Source organism: Kogia breviceps, chromosome 13 (genome assembly GCF_026419965.1).
Source record: "Kogia breviceps isolate mKogBre1 chromosome 13, mKogBre1 haplotype 1, whole genome shotgun sequence".
NCBI classification, from domain to species: domain Eukaryota; kingdom Metazoa; phylum Chordata; class Mammalia; order Artiodactyla; family Physeteridae; genus Kogia; species Kogia breviceps.
The window spans coordinates 39,509,937-39,531,180 of record NC_081322.1 but is presented as its reverse complement, the minus strand read 5'-3'; the positions used below and the strand labels follow the sequence as shown (position 1 = coordinate 39,531,180).

At 44.2% G+C, this 21,244-nt stretch overlaps 1 protein-coding gene across 4 annotated transcripts in view; it reads right to left on the bottom strand.

The window, feature by feature from the left end:
- SOBP (sine oculis binding protein homolog) overlaps positions 1 to 21,244 on the bottom strand; it is a 161,512-nt gene that overhangs the window by 41,923 nt on the left and 98,345 nt on the right. For 2 of the 4 annotated variants that reach the window (XM_059083321.2, XM_067011563.1), the window contains one exon: positions 18,329 to 18,469. The exons of the other annotated variants lie outside the window; for them this stretch is intronic. In XM_059083321.2, coding sequence (XP_058939304.1) covers positions 18,329 to 18,469 — 141 coding nt within the window. The remainder of the gene's footprint in view (positions 1 to 18,328; positions 18,470 to 21,244) is intronic. 4 annotated transcript variants of the gene reach the window in all.

The following is a 21,244-nucleotide window of genomic DNA, read 5'->3' as shown; positions in this document are numbered from 1 at the left end:
CCATGGATGAACCTTGAAAACATTATGCTAAGTGAAAGGAGCCAGACACAAAAGGCCAAACATTGCATGATTCCACTTGCATGAAATAACTCTAGAATAGGCAACTCATAGGGACAGAAAGGAGATTAGAGGTTCTCAGTGAATGGGGGGAGAGGGAGGAGGGCAGTTATTGCTTAATGATTATAGATTTTCTGTTTGGGGTGATGAAAAGGTTCTGGAAATAGTGGTGATGGTTGTACAACATTGAGAATGCCACTGAATTATATGCTTAAAATGGTTAAAATTGCAAATGTTATGTTACATTATATTTTAGCTCAATATTTTAAAAAGTTAACCCCACACATTCCAGAGCAACACCCCCAGAGTTTGTGATTCTGGTCTGGGACGGGGGCCTAAGAATCTGCCTTTCTAACAAGTTCCTAGGTGATGCCAATGCAGTTGGCCTGGGGACCACATTTTGAAACCACTGCCACAAGCCCACAATGAAGCTAAGCAAACCCTTCAACTTCTCCTGCTTTGCTTTGCTGATCATCTAGAAAAGCTCAAACTTCTCTGCATGTATAGCAATGTCAACCCAAGCTGGGAATAATAAAAGCAGCTGCATCTAGGCCGTCTTGAGGCTCTCAGCGCTTCCCTGTGGTTCTCTCCCTCTTTTCCTACTCGGTTTTGAGCCACCGTTGACCAGCAGGAATGCCAATAATTAACACCAACTTCAGCAGGGTAGGGACAGGTACAAGTCAGAATGTGCAGTGGGGGCCTGGAGAAGTCATCTTCAGGGTCTCATCCTCAGAGGACTGTTCCCCCCCGCCCCAATCCAAACTCACCACATTAACGGTGAATTATTTTCTAATAGGGCTTAGAAAAGTGCTTGCTGCACTTTTCAGAAGAACTCCTGATATTGATCTGGGCAAGATATTCGTATGGGGCATCGAGGACGTAATGCACGTGTCTCACTCGGGGTCTGGTAAAAGGCCGAAAGGCTCACATTTCTGAGATTCTCTTTTTTGACATTTTTGGGTTCACCTCAAGTTCACTGGTTTTCCCGACGGTATTACTTAACTTCTTCAAATTTAATATATTTTTATTCCTGCTCATTTGAGTGTTGTATTTCCACACATGCATGCTTAATTGAGCAAAGTGCACTGGACGTTTTTCCCTACAGAGGTAACACGGCACAGCTTTCTCACCCGGAAGGAACAGCATCCTTGTCACCACTGCTGAGTAGCCTGCCATCAATGGCTGACACATGAAATCCATGGCAACACAGGTGAACCCAATGCCTGGCCCAATGCCAATGGATGGAGCGGGTCCTCCCACTGGGCTGAGGGAAGACGATAGCTTTTACTCAGCAAGCAGACAAAGTGTTGGTTCTTTTCAATTTGCAGGGCTGTCGTGTTTGAATATGAAAATGTTGCTTATAGACAAATGTTAGTGACAGCAGCCTGTGGAGACTATCACAGTTTGCACTCTCACTCCTGCTAAAAATAGGCTTGCTTTCTCTGGATTCCTTCAAATTCCACATCTGCAGGAAGTTTTTGTTGCCTTGCTGGCCCTTTTCTTTCTTTTCCGAAGATTACTGTTCTTTGGCTCAGCCAGGGCCCCCTCCCCTTCCCCCTCCCCTTCCCCCTCCCCAGGAGAACGCCATTCAGAAGGATGGTAAACACCCCAGGCTCAGACAGCCCCACAAAGGCCTCACGTGGGTTCTCAGTTCTTATCACAAGCCCTGCCTCTGAAGTCTTTACGGAAGAGGGAACGGGGCAGCGACCAGGAGCAGAATCATTTGACCTTCAGCAGTAAAAGATGAGGCCTGATGGGACTGACTTGGCAGGTTGGGAAGCAAAACCAGAGGGTGAGACTCCTGTGTTTGGGACCCACTTGGCAGCCACACCTGCAATGGCCAAGCAGACAACCTGCTCTCTCTCACATGCTGGAATAATTTTGTTTTCCAGGTATTATATTCACACCCAGCAAATGGTAACTATGGTAATGATGCATTTTGAGCAAATGTTCAATTCTTCTCAAGGCAAGTGTTCAATAGCCTTTATTATTCTCTCTCTCTCCTTCTTTCCTGCCCAAGGTGTGTGTGTGTGTGTGTGTGTGTGTGTGTGTGTGTGTGTGTGTGAGAGAGAGAGAGAGAGAGAGAGAGAGAGAGAAAGGAAGAAGGAAAGAGGGAGGGAGGGAAAGAGGGAGGGAGGTAAGCGTTGCCTTAGGTATTTTCAGAACCAGCCAGAAGATATTGCTTGGAACAGGACCTAAGTGCCTGTAGATGCTCCAAGTGCTTCACAACACATTAGAATCACTGCAAAAGATTTTCTCGGCCCCCATTCTCAAGGGTTCTGACTCAGCTGGTCTGCAGCAGGTGGGGTCCCCTCAGGGCTTGTGTGGCAGCCACGTGGCACCTGCCACGTGGCACCTGCCCCGGACTCCTGAGCAAAGGCCACAGGTCGGCTCTTGGATCTTTTGGCTGCTCAGACATGCCATGTCCCTTCTTCCCAGACTAGCCTTCCTCACCCCCTGCCGCCTCTGAGGGCCACTCACCTTGGATATGCCCTTCTCTTCAGGAACCGGCAAGGATTCTGGCTGTGAAACGTTTCACAGGAGACAGTCTAGAAAGCTGTTATGGCTCCTTCTCCCCCAGAAAGGAAGATGGGCTAGCTTTGCAGTCCTGGCCCAGCTGCCTTGTTCTGGGGGACCCTAGGCAGCTCTGGACCCAAAAGCACCGGGGGAGGGAAGAATCCATCTCATTCCCCTTCTACTCCCAGCTCTTCCCAAGTACCTGACCCTTGGTAGGTGCCTGACAGAGGTTTGCTGAAGTGTTAGGTGTTTTCTCAGTTCTCCACAGAGCACACAACCTACGAAACGGGACAGGTGGCCTCCAACTGGGAGAGGAGATGTGACTAAGAAGAAGGTTCTTTATTTTATTATTATTATTTTGCAGTACGCGGGCCTCTCACTGTTGTGGCCTCTCCCGTTGTGGAGCAGAGGCTCCGGACGCGCAGGCTCAGTGGCCATGGCTCACGGGCCCAGCCGCTCCGTGGCCTGTGGGATCTTCCCAGACCGGGGCACGAACCCGTGTCCCCTGCATCGGCAGGCGGACTCTCAACCACTGCGCCACCAGGGAAGCCCTGAAGAAGGCTCTTTAAATGAATTCCTATGAATTGATCCCTCTGTGGGCCCCGCCTTGGCTTATGGAAACTGGAGATGTGTGTTTATGGTGGGGGGGGATCCTCCTAGAACTGGATCCCTAGGTCAGGAATGGGTCAAACAGCACCAGAGGATGGAGCCCTGGGACGGCTTGGGAAGCATCTTAAGATTATGACTCCACTGCCCAGCCCTAACTTAGTATCTCCCCCCCCAGTTTAGTCCTCCCCAGGGATAGGGTGCAGGGCTTCCCAGGTAGACCTTCCGGAATCTCTGTCCTCCTCCTTTTATCTGGGATTCCTAATGCCCTAATGGAGCCAGTGGGCAAGATGACCCCGCCGAGCAGGGCTGCTAACACCACATACCATCCCAGCCTGAGAACTCCTCAGGATCCGGGAGAGAGGTCCTGGGGAATGTATCAACTATTTATGTGTTAAATACAAATTCTGCACTACAAGTTGAATTACGACCAAGAATCTCAGCATTGTGCCCTACAGTTGTTCTGTAATTTCTCTCTACCATCCATAGACATCAACGTATTGCTGAGATGAGCTGAGGAATAGGACGTGTAGCCTAACAGTACACATCCTGAGGCTTTTCTTGTCTAGAGGAGAGGAGCTATTCCTACAAAACCCCGTCTCCTTCAGCAGCCTATGTGCACCTCTCTAGAGTGTTGATCTCTGAGGTGGGGCAGGGTACCTCAGAGGGTGCAAAGACAATCCACTGAATTGATGGAAGAAAATATTAGGGTGTCTAATTTTTTGTTTTTTTACTGGTGGGGCATGTAATCAAAAACCCACTGAGATCACAGGTCTAAGGGACAGTCTGGCCTCACTTTTTATGAAACACTCAAAGTGGTAGATTAGGGTGTGAATAGCTGGGGGGCAAGGATGATGCTCCCTACGTTTTTCTTTGGGGAGGGTGATAAAGGGCAGATCAAAACTGACGGATACCCCTTGTTTCTGTGTCAGCCTAAGGAGCTTTCTGAGGCCAAATCTAACAGACTCACCTGATTCCCTCTCATGGATCGCATGTGATTCGTCCCTCCTTGGGACCCTTCTTTGGCACTTTTTCCCTTGCTCAAAGCTCAGGTCATTGTAATTTCTGATGTGACTTGAGTTTTTATCATGTCTGTCCTAGACTCTTAGCTTCTTGAGGGCAGTGTCTGTTTCTTAACTCATCTCATGAAGGCTTTGCATACAGTCTCTGATGGAGAACGCTTGCAAACATAAAGCTTTCATTTTAAAAGAGATGACCATGTCATAGTGAGGTCCCTGAGCACTAAGTATTTCCCTGACTTTGGATTCCAAACTCAGTGAAAACTCAAAAACAGCTTTTAAGTTTTCCACCCTATGTAAGTCCCTTGATTCATTTTTGCCTAAAGACTTTTTTAAAAAACACTATTTAGTATCACTGCAATCTCAATTTTAAAAAAAGAAAAGAAAAAAGACATTTCAATGCCACACAACTAAAAGACATAATCTCAGAAAGAAAAGATCAGCCTTCCCCCCAAAAGACTGGGACCTTACACCTCCATATAAAGTATTTAAACAGCATCCTCGGGCTTCCCCGGTGGCACAGTGGTTGACAGTCCACCTGCCGATGCAGGGGACACGGGTTCGTGCCCCGGTCCAGGAGGATCCCAACGTGCCGCGGAGCGGCTGGGCCCGTGAGCCATGGCCGCTGGGCCTGCGCGTCCAGAGCCTGTGCTCCGCAACGGGAGAGGCCACAACAGTGAGAGGCCCGCATACCGCAAAAACAAAAAACAAAAAAACAGCATCCTCATTTTTCCCATTCATCATGCCCCAGTCCAGGGATCACCATTTAGAAACAACTGAGGTGGAGGGAAGCAACAGCACAATTCCAACCAAGTCACTGACAGCACTTTGTTCCCCTGGGCAGTTGAGGAAGAGTCAAGCCCGGTTCTGAACAGAACTAGTGATGTGTGAGATGTAAGATGTTTATCCCACTTTCGCCTTCATAGGTATGTCTCTCCCTTGGTTATCTATCCTTCTTTCAGGGCCTTGATCCCAGACAGATAAAACCCAAATGTTTAACCAAGGCTTTCACCTTAGATAGCATCAAAACCCAAAGCAAATAACCTCTGATGGTAGAATTTCAGGTGAGTGGGTAGCCATCCCTTCCCCTTGAGAAGCCCTTCAAATCACAGCATATTCATGGTTACACACCAATCCACCTCTCTCCAGCTGGCCCTGTAAAGAGGTCCAAAGCTCCAGCAGCCATTAGGACCCTGACTGACACAGTCTCTCACATCTGGTCAGAAGACAGCATAAAATGCTGATACAGTTAATTCTATCATTTGAACTGAAAACAATTTTATACCCAGAAAATGTGATTATACCGACTGTACTGCATGTACATCATCAAGAAAACCCAACCTTAAGTCACATACTGCCCACATGCATACAAAAGGCTGCTGAACTGCACATAAGCAGCTCTTCCTGAGTCCTTCAGTACTAAGGCTTTTCTACTGCTTCTTCAGTTTGTCAAGTGCTGGCATATGCTCACTATATTAGGTACCAGGTACCAAATGCTTAAGAAAAATTAGAAGAAAAACTCTTAAGTGGAAAAAATTATACTCATTTAAAAAAAATTTTTTGGTTGCACCACGAGGGACGTGGGATCTTAGTTCCCCGATCAGGGATCGAACCCACACCCACCACAGTTGGAAGCATGGAGTCCTAACCACTGGACCACCAGGGAAGTCCCTATATTCATTAACTTAATTTTTTCTGCAACAATGCCCGTATTTGACATCAGCAGCAGAACATGAAGGCCCAGCTGGAGGTGCACCAGTGTTCCTTGGGAGTTTAATGATAACAGGCCAGAATCTTTTACATCAGGCCTGTCCCAGAAATTCCAGGTGGCCATAGACATGATCCTTTAAGTTAACTGTCCACTTACTGTTGTGCAATAAATTGTCACCAATTGCCTGAAAAAAAAATAAAATCAGGACACATGATCTGACCTATATTTGTTCTGCCACGGTGTGTAAGGCAGACTGGGATGTATAGCTGAAGCCCCAAGTCATCTTGCTGATTTATAGTGACAGCAGGCAGAACATTTGAAACCAGGTGCCCTGGAAAAGGTACAGTAGCCATATTAATAACATCACCCAGAGCACATCCCCAGGACTGGACTTAAGGTCAAATGCTCACTGGCCCTAATCCCTTGTCACACACACCTTCTTCCCAATTCCCTTTCTTGGAGTGGACAACAGACTATGAGAAACCCAAGGCCTCCCAGTCTGCCATGTGCTAAGCTCCCTCACCTGTTCAATGCACAGGGTGGGGAGGGAAGGGAGGAATGGGGGCGGTGCTAAGCCCCAAGCTGGGCACCACTGTCACGTGGCAGGGACCGGGACTGCCCAGGCTACCCTTGCCACGGCACATGTTCACCTGCCTGAGCAGAGGGGAGCCAGCCAAGTCCAGCCTCTCCTGGTCCTCCAGGCAGAAAACAAGGGGATGAATCTTGGTTCAGACCTTGCCCCTCTGTCCTCCATCCTGCCCAGCCTGTGGACCCCACCTCCCATCCCACCAGGCTGAGCCACCTCTCCTAGGGTAAGATGCCAGGCGGGAACCCTGTCTTTTCCCTTCGGGGATTAAACAATGAAGCCCAAATGCCAGGCACCAGGAGCTGTTTGGAATTCAGTTTCCCATCAACTGCCTCACCTTTTCTTCCCAAATTGGAGCCCTAAAACTCAGACTGCAGATATGCAGAGGCGCTAAAGCAGTGGGCTGAACTTCCCGTGGAGCTGCGGCCTCTGGAGGCTGTGTCCCCCATCCCATCTACCTTTACCAGCCCCCAACCTGCTCCTTCTAGAGACTCCCAGCAAGATACTCTCTCAGCTGAGGGTACGAATTTTATCTGTTGTACGGGATAAGATTTTCAGTGGCTGTGAAAGAGACTCCAGCGGGGGAAGGAGTACGGGGTGTGAATTTTTGAGTGCGTTGTGGGCAGGTGTCCTATGATGACAAGGAGCCCGCTGAAGCAGACCCAAAGTTACAGGATAAAAATACCCTAGCCCAGAGCTTCTCAAACTTCAGGGTACACATGACAACCCCAGGATCTTGTTAAAATGCAGGTTCTGATTCAGTATGGCTGGGTAGGGCCTGAGAGTCTGCAATCCTGCCAGGGCCCCAGGTGGAGTCCAGGCTGCCAGTGGGTGGACCACATTTTGATAGTGAGGGGCTACAGACAACCTGGGGTGGGAGGGTCAGCCCACAGTCAACAGAACCATATCTTCTGAACCCCAAGACAGGGCCTATGGTCTGAGGGAAGATTGGGGTTTGCTTTCGGGAGCCAGAGGCAGCGTGGAAGCCACACCAGGATGCTGAAGCTTCTCACTTCCTGGGACAGTCTCGGAGACTCTGGCGGTGGTGGTTCTGAAACTCAGCTCCCGGGGACACACTGTTTGCCTCTAAGCTGGACCAGCTGGAGCTGCTACTTCAATCAAATCACTTTGTCTCCTCCCAGGCCACTGAGGAGAAATGTTAATGCACTGATTTTGCAAATGTATGTTTTTCTCCTATATATTTTCCTCAGCTTTAACTAGAAGACTTCAAGATTTAGCTATGGCAGGAGAACCTCTAGTAAGAGAAGGGCAGCTAACCGAGCAAGAGGCAGAGACGCCTGAGCTTCACCACCTCTGGGGCTGACCCACGTCAGCCCTGCTGGCCCCCACCCCCCCATGGGTCTGTAAATGGCAGCTGCCTGGTCTTTAAAGAGCAGGCACAAGCATCAGCCCTCCTTTGACTTGCTTTATTCCCTGTGGGACTTCAAAAAAGATATTATAGTACACAATATGTGAGAACAAAAGGGAAATATACTCAGAGAATACAGGAGGCACAAAGGCTGCTGGGCAATGGCTGGTCTGTTCAGCGTAAAAAGTTGAGGGAAATGTGAGCACGGGGTATGAACAGACAGAAAGGTGAGGCGAGGAAATGGGAGGAGGGGAAGATGTCTCTGAGCAGACTGACAGGTGACCGTAACCTGTGAGGAAATGCAGCCAGGAAGAAGTTCCTGGGGCCTGAAAAGTTTTTATGAACTGGAATGTCTTATTTGAGCTTCTCACAGTCCTGTGATATAAAAGCCCTCAGTAAAAAGTTGCTGTATGCACATGCACGCCCACAGGGACACACACACACACACACACACACACCACACCACAGTCTGGCACAGAGAATCTAATATATCAAACTCACAGGTCCTAAAGTGCTGGCACAATTTGCAGGCCTGGGTCAAGACACAGGATCCAACTTCAGGGCCAACTTGGAGGGTGTTATTATACCACAAATCACTAGGGGGCGCCCTCACCGACATCCACACTGTAGTAAGGGCCAAGAAAGCCTACCTATCCCCTGCTCTCACCCTTCTTAGTTTCCGAAGGGAAGGAGGTGGGAAGGGGAAATAGGTGGCAACCGGGGTCGGGGTAGAGATGCAGGATTGAGTTTAGATATATGAGATGCCACTCCCTTCAGGTGAGACCCCAGTCTCTTCATAAACGGAGTGGCCAGGTCTCCAGTACAGGCTGAGCAGGGAAATAAACTCATATCACAAGGCAGTAACTACAGCATGCATAAACAGGAATTACCCAGATTCAGTAGCAAAGGACTTATCTCACAGATGGAGGCTGCAGTATCTGTTAGCAAAGCATTCAAAGATGACAAAACCAATGGGCAAGCAAGCAAAGGAATAGGAATGGGAAACAAGAAACTGTCACTCCTGCTTAGGTAGCTTGATAATGTATTTATTGAACTGTTTATGACTTTGTATCTCATATGTGTATTACAGATGGCAAAAATCACTCCTAGTTCACGCAGTGGGGATTAAGTAGGTCAATAATTCATAGTGTTCCCAAGAGTGACACTACTTCCAAATGCTGGGCACCTGAACTCATCTGAGGACCACTGGTTTGTGAAAACAGATGATAAACGTGAAATTGGGAAGGCTGTGCAAATCCCAGGGTGTGCAGTCATCATCCCGATAGCCAAAGTGCCTGTGTCTGCCTGTGGGTATGATGCCCTCAACAAAGGACACCCCCCAACACAGCCCTGAATCCCAGCCCAGCAAATAAGGAAACTTTCCCAAGAGCAATCCAATTTGTTCAATCTGAACTTATCCCCTCCCTCACCCTCCAGTTTTTAAGAAATTATTACAGGGGTTGTGGGTTGTGGGGACTCTAGGCCCCCAAAGCATGAGAGCCACAGGCACCCTCTGCCTTCTGGCCCTGCCTTCCCTCATGGGACCTCCCATCTCCGGGGGGAAGGGGACTGGTGCAGACACACCAGCTTGGTGCATCTCCCTGGGCATAGAGGTTTCCTTCATGCTCCTATAGCACTTTTTTGAGACTCCTATTACATGGTACTTAAACTGCTTTTGAGACAGATTTCCACTGTGTTTTCAAAGCCAGCCCTGGCATGTCTGTAAACATCAGTTCATATTCCTGGAATAAATCTTTTTTGTGTTCCATCCTACTACCCACAGGGGTACAGATGGCATGTTTTATGTGGTGGCCACTATTTACAATCCAACCCCACGGAGGCCCATGAGATGCCTGCCACAAATGGAGCCCACACAGGAAGACAGCCCCTTCGGTAGAGACATTTGTCCCGACAGGCCGGGACTGCCAGGAAAGGACACACCCTGAAAGTACATGGGGTGCCTCTGTGCCGCTGACACACATCCTCTGTTCTGGGCCAGCAGGGTCTTGGGCATCCCCAGGAGGCACACAGAGAGGCAGGTTTTGCCCAAGTGACAGTGGGATATGCGCGGCCAGTGGCTGTAAGCAGGGAAAACAGCACACAAAATGCCCAAAATTGGTTGTAGAGTTTAAAACATCAACAAAGCAAATCCTTCCCTACCAAGGAGGCTCACCACATTCATTTGCATGTTCATGAGCATCTGCTAGCTGAGTACCAATGCATCCTTCTTTCTATCCTGACGGACAGCCATTCATCACAATAGACATGACCGTGTCAGTATTTCAATGAGGGGATAATAGAAGCAGGGGTTTTTGTTGGGGAGGAGGGAGAGAAGGAGAGAAGAATCGCTTTACTCTGAAAAATACTCTGAAGAAGCCACGGCTGCCTCTGTCTCAGACGAAGATAGCATTTGCCGAAAATGTCAACAGATTGCTTCTTGAGTTGGAGTAGTGCAGACATCAAAAGCTTATTTTAACAGGGCATTTGCTTAAAATCACTTGGTTGGTTTAGGCATTTAGAATGTCTCTGACTATATAATTTGGATTAAGAGGTTCTTGTTGGGTTTTACTGATTTAGCATAAATCAGAAGGACATACTGGAATAGACCCCTTCACATAACCAGAGCCTTTAGGCCATGAACGTAGTAAAATTTGCTCTTTGTTTGTGCTGCATTTTTAGTGGGTTCTTTTTTCTTTCTTTCTTTGTTATTATTATTTTTTTTTAACGCGGCTTAGTTGCTATGCAGAGGCTTAGCGCTCCTGCTTGGGGATCAGTTCCAGACTTTGGTTTGATTTGAAACAAGCCAAGCAAATTTGCCTGAATGTGATTTCAAAAGGTTTTCCTATTTCTCTCATCAGGAGATTGAAGGAAGCTGGGAAGCAAAACACTATTTGAGTTCAAATAATGCTGGCCTGATTTTCTCAAGAATTCGGTACGATTCAGTAGACACAGTTCTGAAGGACGACCACCGACCACTGCTGCAATGGCTCTCAGGACCAGCTCTCAGGAAGCTTAATTTCAAAAGGCAGATTACTCATACTTGGAGATAAAGTCTTTTTCCTCCATTTTTACTTTTCTTTCAGTCTTCTTCACTTTCTCTCTCCATATCACATTGACTGGATGTGACTCAAAAAGTTAATGGTAATAGCTCTCATCTTAATTTAGCAAAGAGAGAGGAAGAGAGAGAAATGAGTGTAAGTTGTAGCTCTAAGCACAGGTCATTACAGGTGTGTTATATTAGTGTATTCATGAGTCCCCCAGGGACAGACATGCTGCGATATCTAATAACTTTCTTAATGTGTAATTACACACCATCGGACTATAATTGATTAATTGAAAAGAGAACGTAGGCAGATGTGAGGGCAAGACCTCTGCTGCTCATTACATGAATACGTCCTTGCTTGTCTTTAATAAGTTTAGTGGAACTACTCAAAAGCAATTAAGTCAGTAGTGAAATTCATTAAATTTTAAGTAATTATTGGTATTAAATTCTGTAATAGAATTCAAGACTTTGCATAGGTCTATTTCAAAAAGAAGTCATGATCATTCTATGGGGCCAGTTCAACAGAATGAGGGTTTTGAGAAAACTACATCTTGGAGCCACTGACATTTTGTATGAAAATCACCTGAGAGAGAGAAGGAGCTGGAAGAGGGCTAGGGGGATTTCTGGAAGCTTTGCTTTTGCCAACCTAGACCAGACAGACCCAAGTGTCTCACTTAAACCTAGGGATGTAGTTATGTTTCCAAAGCAATTCTTTCATTTAAAATCTTAATCTAAATAGTTCGAAAAGAATGAAAAACACATATTTTTTAATCTAATGCCTTGAATACTACATCTGATACTTTCTCTAGTAGCTAAATTCAAACACAAACATGGAAATGCGGCATCGAATGCAATTTGGAGAAAATTCTTTCCAGGCTCCACTCTCATGTGGGAACTAAACCTGGGTGACTGGGGTGGCGGGGAGACTATGAGGTACGCCACAGTTCAGAGAGGGAACCCCAGATAGTTCTCAGAGCCCAGAAGCGGCTCCTACACCTTCTGCCACTAATCATTCTGCCCAAGAAACCAGACAACTCAGAAATCTATCAGAGAGGAACTCCATTCAGCCAGCGCTGCCGCATTCCAGACATTCCTGACAACTCCCTAGACGCAGGAGAGACCTTGGAGTCTGAGCTGGCTGTGGAAAAGTGCCAACAGGGAGCCACACCAGTATGGTTTGTTCATTCATTCATGCAGTGGGTATTTCTTGAGCGCTTATTCAAAGCCTTTAGTGAAATGATTTTATAAATACTTATGTATGTCTATATCTATCTATCTATCATCTAACTATAATATAAAGTAAATGTACAAAGAACTTATAAAAACCAGGGGGCAATTCTGTGAAGATGTAGTCCATTTCGTACCCATCCAAGATGACCCTGCACCCTGCACATCGTAAGCACTCAGTAAAAGCTCGCTGACTGAATGATGGAAGAAATTGATGACGTGGGCTTTGAGGAAAACGTGATTGTGTGTGGCAGCTGCATAAAGTTCTCTAATTTATGGAAACAGTTAAGAGATGTTAATGGTATGGCCAGGATAAGCCAGAGAGATGGTGATGATGGCAGCTGAGAGTGAAGAAGAACTGATTGCAGAACCTTTGTCTATTCCCAGGTTTCTTGCTCTAACCATCAGCATCCTTAACAGTCCCGTCATTGCTTTCTTGGGATAGAAAACTTAAAATGTAAACCCATGTATTGTGGTCATTTAAAAAAAAAAAAACAAAAAACAGTGGCTTCAACTACATTTTTTAAGTCGTACTTTCAAATCTACAAATAACTCTGTATGGTTAGTTTCACAATCTAAAAAGACATTATTGTACTTTCATTGTTTGCTGGGGCTAACACTTTGATGACATGAGAGCCAGTCTAGATGCAAGGCTATGGGGCTGCTGGTTCTGGAGAGGCACTGTTCCCACCCTGGGCCCTGTGAGAGGAGTCCCCACAGCCGGCTGACTAAACACGGAGACAGAAGGGAGATATGTGATTCTTACCATTCCCCAAAGGAGGAGAGAAAAGCATATTACGTACACTCTAATTGCTGTTGGAAGAAAAAAATTCCAGTCCTCGCACACATTGTAATTTTAGAAACCATAACTAAAGCTAAAACTAAATTAGACTAAATAGGTGTATTAGGCTCAGAAAGAAAAAAAATCAGGGCATGTGGAAAGACATTAGGTCTCATTTTCTGTTTGCATGTTTTTCTGCTATAAAGGGCAATTTATTGTCCCACAGCTCATTTTAATCTTGAACATGACCTTGATAATCTGTGTAGGATAGAGGCAGCCCAACAATTTCAAAGAGGAGTTCTAACCAAGAGAGATGCTTTCCAGCTTTATCATGTTCACTTAATGACATTTTGTTCACATTATTTTGGACTTTTGCTTCTTTTCTTTTTTTTTTCATTTTTATTACCGTAACAAGTTCCACATGCATTTTAGACAGCTGAATCAGGCCAAAAGAAAACTGATTTATCAAATCAATAATTAAGTGCCTAAGTGATGCATCCTGAAACTTATCAGCATATGAACAAAGAAGATGGCCAAAGAAGTAGGTGATGGTGTTTACCTCCAAAAGAAAAGTAAAATTTTAAATAGTCAAGTAATTAGGAAAGTCAGGGAATGTGGGATTATAAGAAATTTGCTTTGGAGGTTTAACTAGCAAACCCTTTTTGTGTAAGACTTTTTCCCCCAAAACCACTTTATATTAGTCTAATACTCTGTCTTAGTAAAGACAGTAAATTCAATAAGATGTTTTTTCTTTGATGAAGATCTTGAAAATCTTTAGGGTCATTACTGGATAAACACCAGTTCTCCTTCTAGAGTCCTGTACACGTACAAGGTGTAAAGAGTAAGCTAAATCCACGCAATCAAAAGCTATGTGTTATAAGATTTTTGTCTTCATTTTTAAAAAACAAGGAATCTAAATATTCATGTGAGTTTTATTTACTGGCATTTCTTTCTTTCTCTTAAAAGTTGAATTTTAAAAAGGGGCTTTATTCCCTTTATTAGTTACCTTTTATTGAGTGCTTATTATACACCAAGCACTTTATATGAATTATCTCATTTAGCTTTTATGGCAACTCTAAATGCTGTATACAGCTATCGTTCCTGTTTTACACATGCAGAAACCGACCTTCCCAAGGCCACAAAGCTAGTCACCACACAGCCAGGTTAGTGTGACTCCAGGGTACATAGGCTGCACTGCCTCTGTGCTGTTCTCTGGGCAAAGGGGTTATTGCATTCTTGTTAAGGGAGATTCTATCCCTCTTTAATCCAAATTTAAGACCCTTGTCCCCCTAGTTTGTATTTAAATCACAATGATCCCTGAATCATTCTGGATCACAGTTCAGTTTCTTGCCTCTACTTTGATCTCAGTTTTTCCCATTGTACACAACTACCTATTTACTCGATTACGACTCTTATCCAAAATCTAAATTTATAAGAAAATTGGCTTGAGATGAAATCTTTGCCAGTTACTTATATTAACATGGTCATAAGAACTTGATGGCCAATATTTTTGGACAGTCATTTGCAGTCTCTTTCTTGCCTTTCCAGCTGTGAGAAGCACTTGTCCCCATCACAGTGTGCCTGGACTGTTCTAACCACCTTCTAGAAGTCTCGCTGTGCGTGTCCTCCAAGGCGTGAAAGCACTGCTTTCATAATAGCACTTCCTGGTGCAGTTACCTAGTACAGATCCCATAGCCTAAAACACCAAATGTAAAATTAGCTGTCTGGCTTTCACTGTTTTTATTATTTGACCACAACGTACCGAGTTAACTCTATTCTCACTACTCACAAAATGACGCCAGGCAGTGTCTCGATGACCCCCATGTGCTCCCTGCTCACCTCCCTCCCATCATTCCATGAATAGTCTTCTCTTTCTCTGAGATATACTTCCATTCCCCTTCCTACAAGGACCAGCCCAGGCTCCACCTCCTCTGAGGATCTATTCCTGACGACTCCAGCCCACCATCTCTTCCCCATTAATTGACCCTTTACTTCCTTTTTGTACACATAATACTTTAGTACATATTTCTATTCTCTAATCAGCATACCACCACATCTGGCACTTTAATATACACATATATTTAATATACATGTATATATTAAATATATGTGTATATTAAATATATATTAAATATACATATGTATACATACATACATATGTATATTAAATATACATATCAGCACAGTTTGCATGTAAGCTCCTTATGAGAAGGATCCACATTTTATGCTGTGTTTGCACTGCAACACACATCTTTTAAGCGCAGCACTGGGGAGACGGTAGGTACTCAATAAATGCATCTCGACTGAAAGACAAATATCTTCAAAATCTGGGTCACATGCATACCCCATCACCACCTACTCTCATATTAATTCCACCTTCTGAGCTGTGTCCATGACACTAAATACTCAGGTTTTTAGAAAAGGTTTTTAAATCTTTACAGATATTGCATTGAGTTATAGATATCATCTTCATGCAAGGTACACAGAAGAATAAATTAGAGGTGTAAGAAACTATCCAGACCAAACACGCCAGAGAATATATCCCTTGAGAAAAGGTCTTTTGGGTTTGAATTATCAAGACCGGCTGTCTCTACTGATGCAGCTCAATTCTCAACTTGGCTGATTTGATGACAGTCATAACATTGTTTAAAAATAAAAGTGCTAAGGAAAAATGAAAATGAAAATTTCACTACAACTTTATTTTTCCATGTTATTTATTTTTATGTGTTCATATATAAACATCAAATTATGTTTTTGATGTTTATATCAAATACTGCATAAATGATTGAGATGTGTTAAATGCCATAGACTCATAAGCACTTCTGTAATGCTCTAGTTTATTTTCATTTTCCTTTATGTATGTATCCACATTTCTGCATGGGATATATAATTTGCCTTCATATACTGTATTTTATATACACAATGATGTCACAAATTGTCAAAATTCAAGCTCTCTGGCAAATACATAAATATTTCGCTAAGCCAAAACTAGTGTTTACACCATTTTTGTCCTAACACATTTATCAGACAATTTAGAAGTTAAAAACACCACTGCTTGAAATGGCTATATAAGGGAGACCCCAAAGTATTTCATATATCTTAATAATCAGGATACTTTTCATTTGAAGGCCTTATTCTAGCATATGCTCAATATTAAATATCGCCTCCCTTCCCATCCCAGGCTTTGACATTTAAAAATGTTTATGCGGTTTTCCCCTTCTGTGTTCACACAAAGAAGAGTATAACAGATCCTGCTGCAATATCAGAATCATATTCAAATTTTACATTCAAAGGAAACCAAACTATATTGAGATCAGAACACTATAAAACAGCAGAGTATTTCACAAAGTTAAATATAGGGTGTAACTTAGTTGATATTCTGAAGGTGGATTATCAAATTTGAAGTGTAGGAAATGTACTTATCTATGGGTACTTGTCTCTTCTGTAGATTGGGAAACTCTCTAAGAGATGATGGTGTTGGTGATGATGATGAGCAAAAAGATCCTGATTTATTTTAAAAACCCGTACTTTACCCTAATGGAATCTACAACTTGTTCTATTGAGAAAGAGAGAGAGAGGAACCATTGCTTCTCCACCAATGTATCTTCATGGATTTTCAAGAGAAATATTGATGGATATGCAATCCAAAGTAGAACATTAAGCACTTTTCTGGATAATTAAGGCAAAAGTACTACTTTTTATTTTAAACCTGGCTTATCGGGAGTATGTCTTAACTGGTTCAGCATTTCACTTGGAATTATGAACAAAGCCATCTATCAGCTCCACTGAAGGGAAAGGATACAGCAGTAAAATTCTCAGCCAAGACAACCACAGACCAACCCTCCACTCCACCTCGTCCATGACCAATGCACAGTCCAGACCCAACCTTAAGCATTTCATTTTTACGTGAACTAGAACCAGGGGGATATGTTATTGCATGCGTTCAACCAACAAATAATTTTTGAGCACCTACCTCCACAGATCATTGAATCTATATCACCACTGATTGTTAACATGCTATTATTTTATATCACTAGGAAAAAACATTGCCAATGAAAAAAATGACAAGTCATCTACTGTAACATGCAATCCCCCCTTTTTTTTTGGCCTTTCTGCACAGCACACAGGATCTTAGTTCCCCGACAAGGGACTGAACCTGGGCCGTTGGCAGTGAGAGCCTGGAGTCATAAAATATGGTGTGGGCAAGCATGGTTCTCAGGGGTGCAGTGAGGAAAGACCAAAGTCTTGCCTCACAGAGCTCTCAGCTAGGGGAGCCTCATCTGGACTCAAAAGAGGGTTATCTCAACTTCTGGTTATACATGGCCAAGGAGGAGAAGCTGGGAACACAGCCCTCACGGAGAGTCCAAGACCTCAAACCAGAAGAGTAGAAAGTGTACAAAAAACATTATTACAAAAGACGCTTAAGCCAAATTCAATGAGAAAACACATTAAAGACCTTATCTGCCTGAACCTGCTTATTTGCCATTTAATCATGGCCGTCTTTCTTCTTCTCTTGAAATTTCCTCTCACCGGTCCCCCATCACCCCCACATCCCCATCTCCGATTTCTTGTCTCCTTTATTACTTATATATGTCATTCTTCTCAAGTCCAAATATTTTTTATTCCCTTTCCCTTTTTCTCCCAAGAGACTTTCATTAGCTTGTTCGTCTAGCCATAAACCAAGCATATGACTAAATATGATTAATACTAGTTCTGGCTGGTTTCTTAGGCACTTTTATATTGATAATTGATATCCTATCTGGTTTTCTGGCTTTGCTTGATCTATGATGTAGAGTTTCTATCAAGCCATCAAAGGTGAATCCTCTTTGGTACTTTAGATAATTGTTCAGTTCTAGCAATTAAAACAGTGAGGGAAAATGTCACTGACCCCTAACTCCAGTATGCTACCTGATGGCCAGAAGTCTTGAAGGCAATAGATCAGTTCACCCCAAGGAATACAACCCCACCAAATCAAAAGAGGCCAAGCCTTTTCTGAAACGGCCTTACTGATTGTAAAAAGAAACAAAATCTTCAAAAGAAGATTTAACATTTATCATATATCCTCTATTGCTGTCAGATTTTTAAAAACCCACTCAAACGCTTATAACACATTGAAAATTATATTTTCTATAGAGTACCAAACTTAAAAATATATATACTTTGGTTCCTTTCCCTACAATTTAGTATTCATTGGAAATTCTCAAACACTGACATGCTTTCTGAATAAACTCCCCTTCCTAACATTCCCACAGATGTTCTTTCTGGCTTCAGAATTCTACCAAAAAATCGTTACCATAAAGAAGCTACAAAGAGCGATTCTGGATTAATTGCTTAATTCCTTCATGTCACAAACATAGATTGAACCCCTTCTCTCGCCCTGGGATGGAAGAATGTATCAGACCTGGTCCCTACCTTGAGAAGGTGGCAATGTGTCTTGGCCTGAGCACAGGTCAGAGAGATGTGGGTCAAATCTAGGCTCTGCGCCTGCTCACTAGATCCCCTCCTCTCTCCCAGGGCAAGGAACGTAACATCCCCGAATTGTAATTTCCCCATCTGTAAAACAATAATAACAATATCTACTAGCAACGGTATAGAGCATACAGGGTCTAAAAAAGGGTCTGTAAAGACCAAGCACAACGGCACATTGGAGGCGCCCCACAAAGGATGGTTTCTTGTCTCCTTCCCTTAACAGACTTATCAGAGGCACATCCATTTGCCACTGCAGACATTTACATGTGTAAATTATATTTTTCCTTTGCTTTGCATTTATTTTCTTAGTTGTATATTTCTAAGATTAACAAATTTTAGTATTAAAGGGGAGAGCAAGATGAAGGGGTCTTGGATCACGCAGAATCTTCCTGGACAGTTATATATATTTTTAAAAAGCTTAGCTACAAGAATTGTCCGCATAATGCACCTTTGTCCCTCTCATTGTTCACAAGGAATTATTGTGGCTTTTGCATGCAAATATAAATACTCAAGACTTTCAGATAATCTGTTGCTAGAAAATTTGGTCAACGGTATTCTATGATGTGCTAGTAAGTATGCAACCTTGGAAGAAATAACCATAATCATAATTACAACAACCTCAATTGAATGCCAACCATTTGCTGAATACTGTTCTAGCGTCATAGGGGTATTCATTCATTCAGACCTCACACCAACCCTACAGGATACACAGGATTGTTGTCCTTATTTTACAGACAAGGACATGGACACAGAGATATTCAGTGACTTGCCCAAGGTCACACAGCCAGTGGGTAGAGTGGTGGAGCCTGCTGAATCTGAACCAAATAGTCTGGTTCAAGAGCCCAAGCTCTTCACCCCAACATCATACTATTTTCTGGAAGTTTTAAATTCTTCTTTGAAAAAGTACTCCAACATTTTAGTACCTCACAAATCAGCAACATTTGCTATGCAGCCAACAGGCATCTCTAGTGCCCTCGGCATAAATAGGCAAGTGAGTGGATATTCAAGGGTTTCTCTGAAGTTTTGTCCTAAATTAAAATATTACCTATGGGCTTCTATCTGACCCCACTGGAAAGAGACTCTTGTTAGAGAATAAAGGCAGGTACTTCCAGCATTTGCCTGAAGATTTTGTTTAAACTAATGCCACCTCCTAGATCCATTTTATTAGTAATAAGACTACTGCTTATTGAACTTTTTCTTAGTGTGTGTCAGGCACACTAAGTGCTTCATATACATGATCTCATTTACTCCTGAAAACAACCCTACGAGGCAGCTACTATATTTATCTTCATGGTATTGATAAAGGCACTGAGGCTCAGGGCAGGTAAGAAAGTTGCCCAGCTTGCACAGCTGGCATGTCTGCAGAGCTGGGACTGGGACACCCACTCTTACCCACCATACCACAGTGCCTCCCCTGGAGAACACATGGTCCTCGATACCTCTCTCTGGCTCCAAGAACCACTGTGATGGACTGCTCAAGTAAGCCAGCATGAACACCAAACCATATGCCTCTGACCTTTTTGCACAATGGCCCTGCAATGGGAAAGGAGAAGATCTCCATGCCTTGGAAAAGGGAGCGTGCAAGAGACCAAGGGTCTCCAATCAAATCTAATCCCAAGCAGAGTGCCTACATCAGCGCAGAGGCAGGGGAACTCCAGCCCTCCCGCAGACAGCTTCTCCCCCAAAGAAAGAAACTGAAAAGGGACAGTTAAAATAGGGTTTCCGAGCTTCCCTGGTGGCGCAGTGGTTGAGAATCCGCCTGCAGATGCAGGGGACACAGGTTTGTGCCCCGGGCTGGGAAGATCCCACATGCCGCGGAGCGGCTGGGCCGGTGAGCCATGGCCGCTGAGCCTGCACGTCTGGAGCCTGTGCTCCGCAACGGGAGAGGCCACAACAGTGAGAGGCCCACATACCGCAAAAAAAAAAAAAAAAAAAAAAAAAAAAATAGGGTTTCCATGGGTGGTAGGTGAGGGGAGATGGTCTTGGTGGGAGAGGGTCTTTGTACAGGAGAAGAAAAAGGCTCTAAATCACAAGACCATGGCAGCAATGGGAGCCAAGGGGCTAAAAAGAGAAAGAGAGAAGCAGCAGAGCCAGCTGGAGAACCACGGGAAACAACAGCACAGATGGAAACAGAGGAATGTGCAGGTGAAATAGGACAACTCAGGTGGAATCCACTCCTCTGCCTGTGTTAAAGTCCAGATGGTCTAGATGGAGAGCATAATGGTGCCACCTCTACTGGAACTGACCCTTGTTCAGTCTAAGATTGGTCCTCTTCTTTCTAAAATGGTCGATTTTTTTTTTTTTTTTTTTTTGGTGGTACATGGGCCTCTCACCGCTGTGGCCTCTCCCGTTGCGGAGCACAGGCTCTGGACGCGCAGGCTCAACAGCCATGGCTCACGGGCCCAGCCGCTCCGCAGCATGTGGGATCTTCCCGGACCGGGGCACGAACCTGTGTTCCCTTCATCGGCAGGCGGACCCTCAACCACTGCGCCACCAGGGAAGCCCTGGTCAATTTTTCTTTAAAAACATAATTCAGAGAACGGTGGGAACACAGGAATAGCTCCAGAGTAAAGGGATCCGGAGCGTGGGTAGAAAAAAAATGGTTGGATAAGGCCAACTCTCTCTAGACAGCAACCAATCCCTGGGGATTTCTGGTCATTTTACACCTCTGGGGCTTTTACAATTACCATTTCAGGAAACCGGTACACAGCATACTACATACACATACATCATGTGATATTTTATTTGATGTGATGGGAGTTCAAGTGTGTCACCATGAATTTTAATTCTCAGTGCCTGGGCTGCTCAGTTGTAACAACAAAGAAACAGTGTGTCAATTCAAGTTGAGCTGGGGCATGT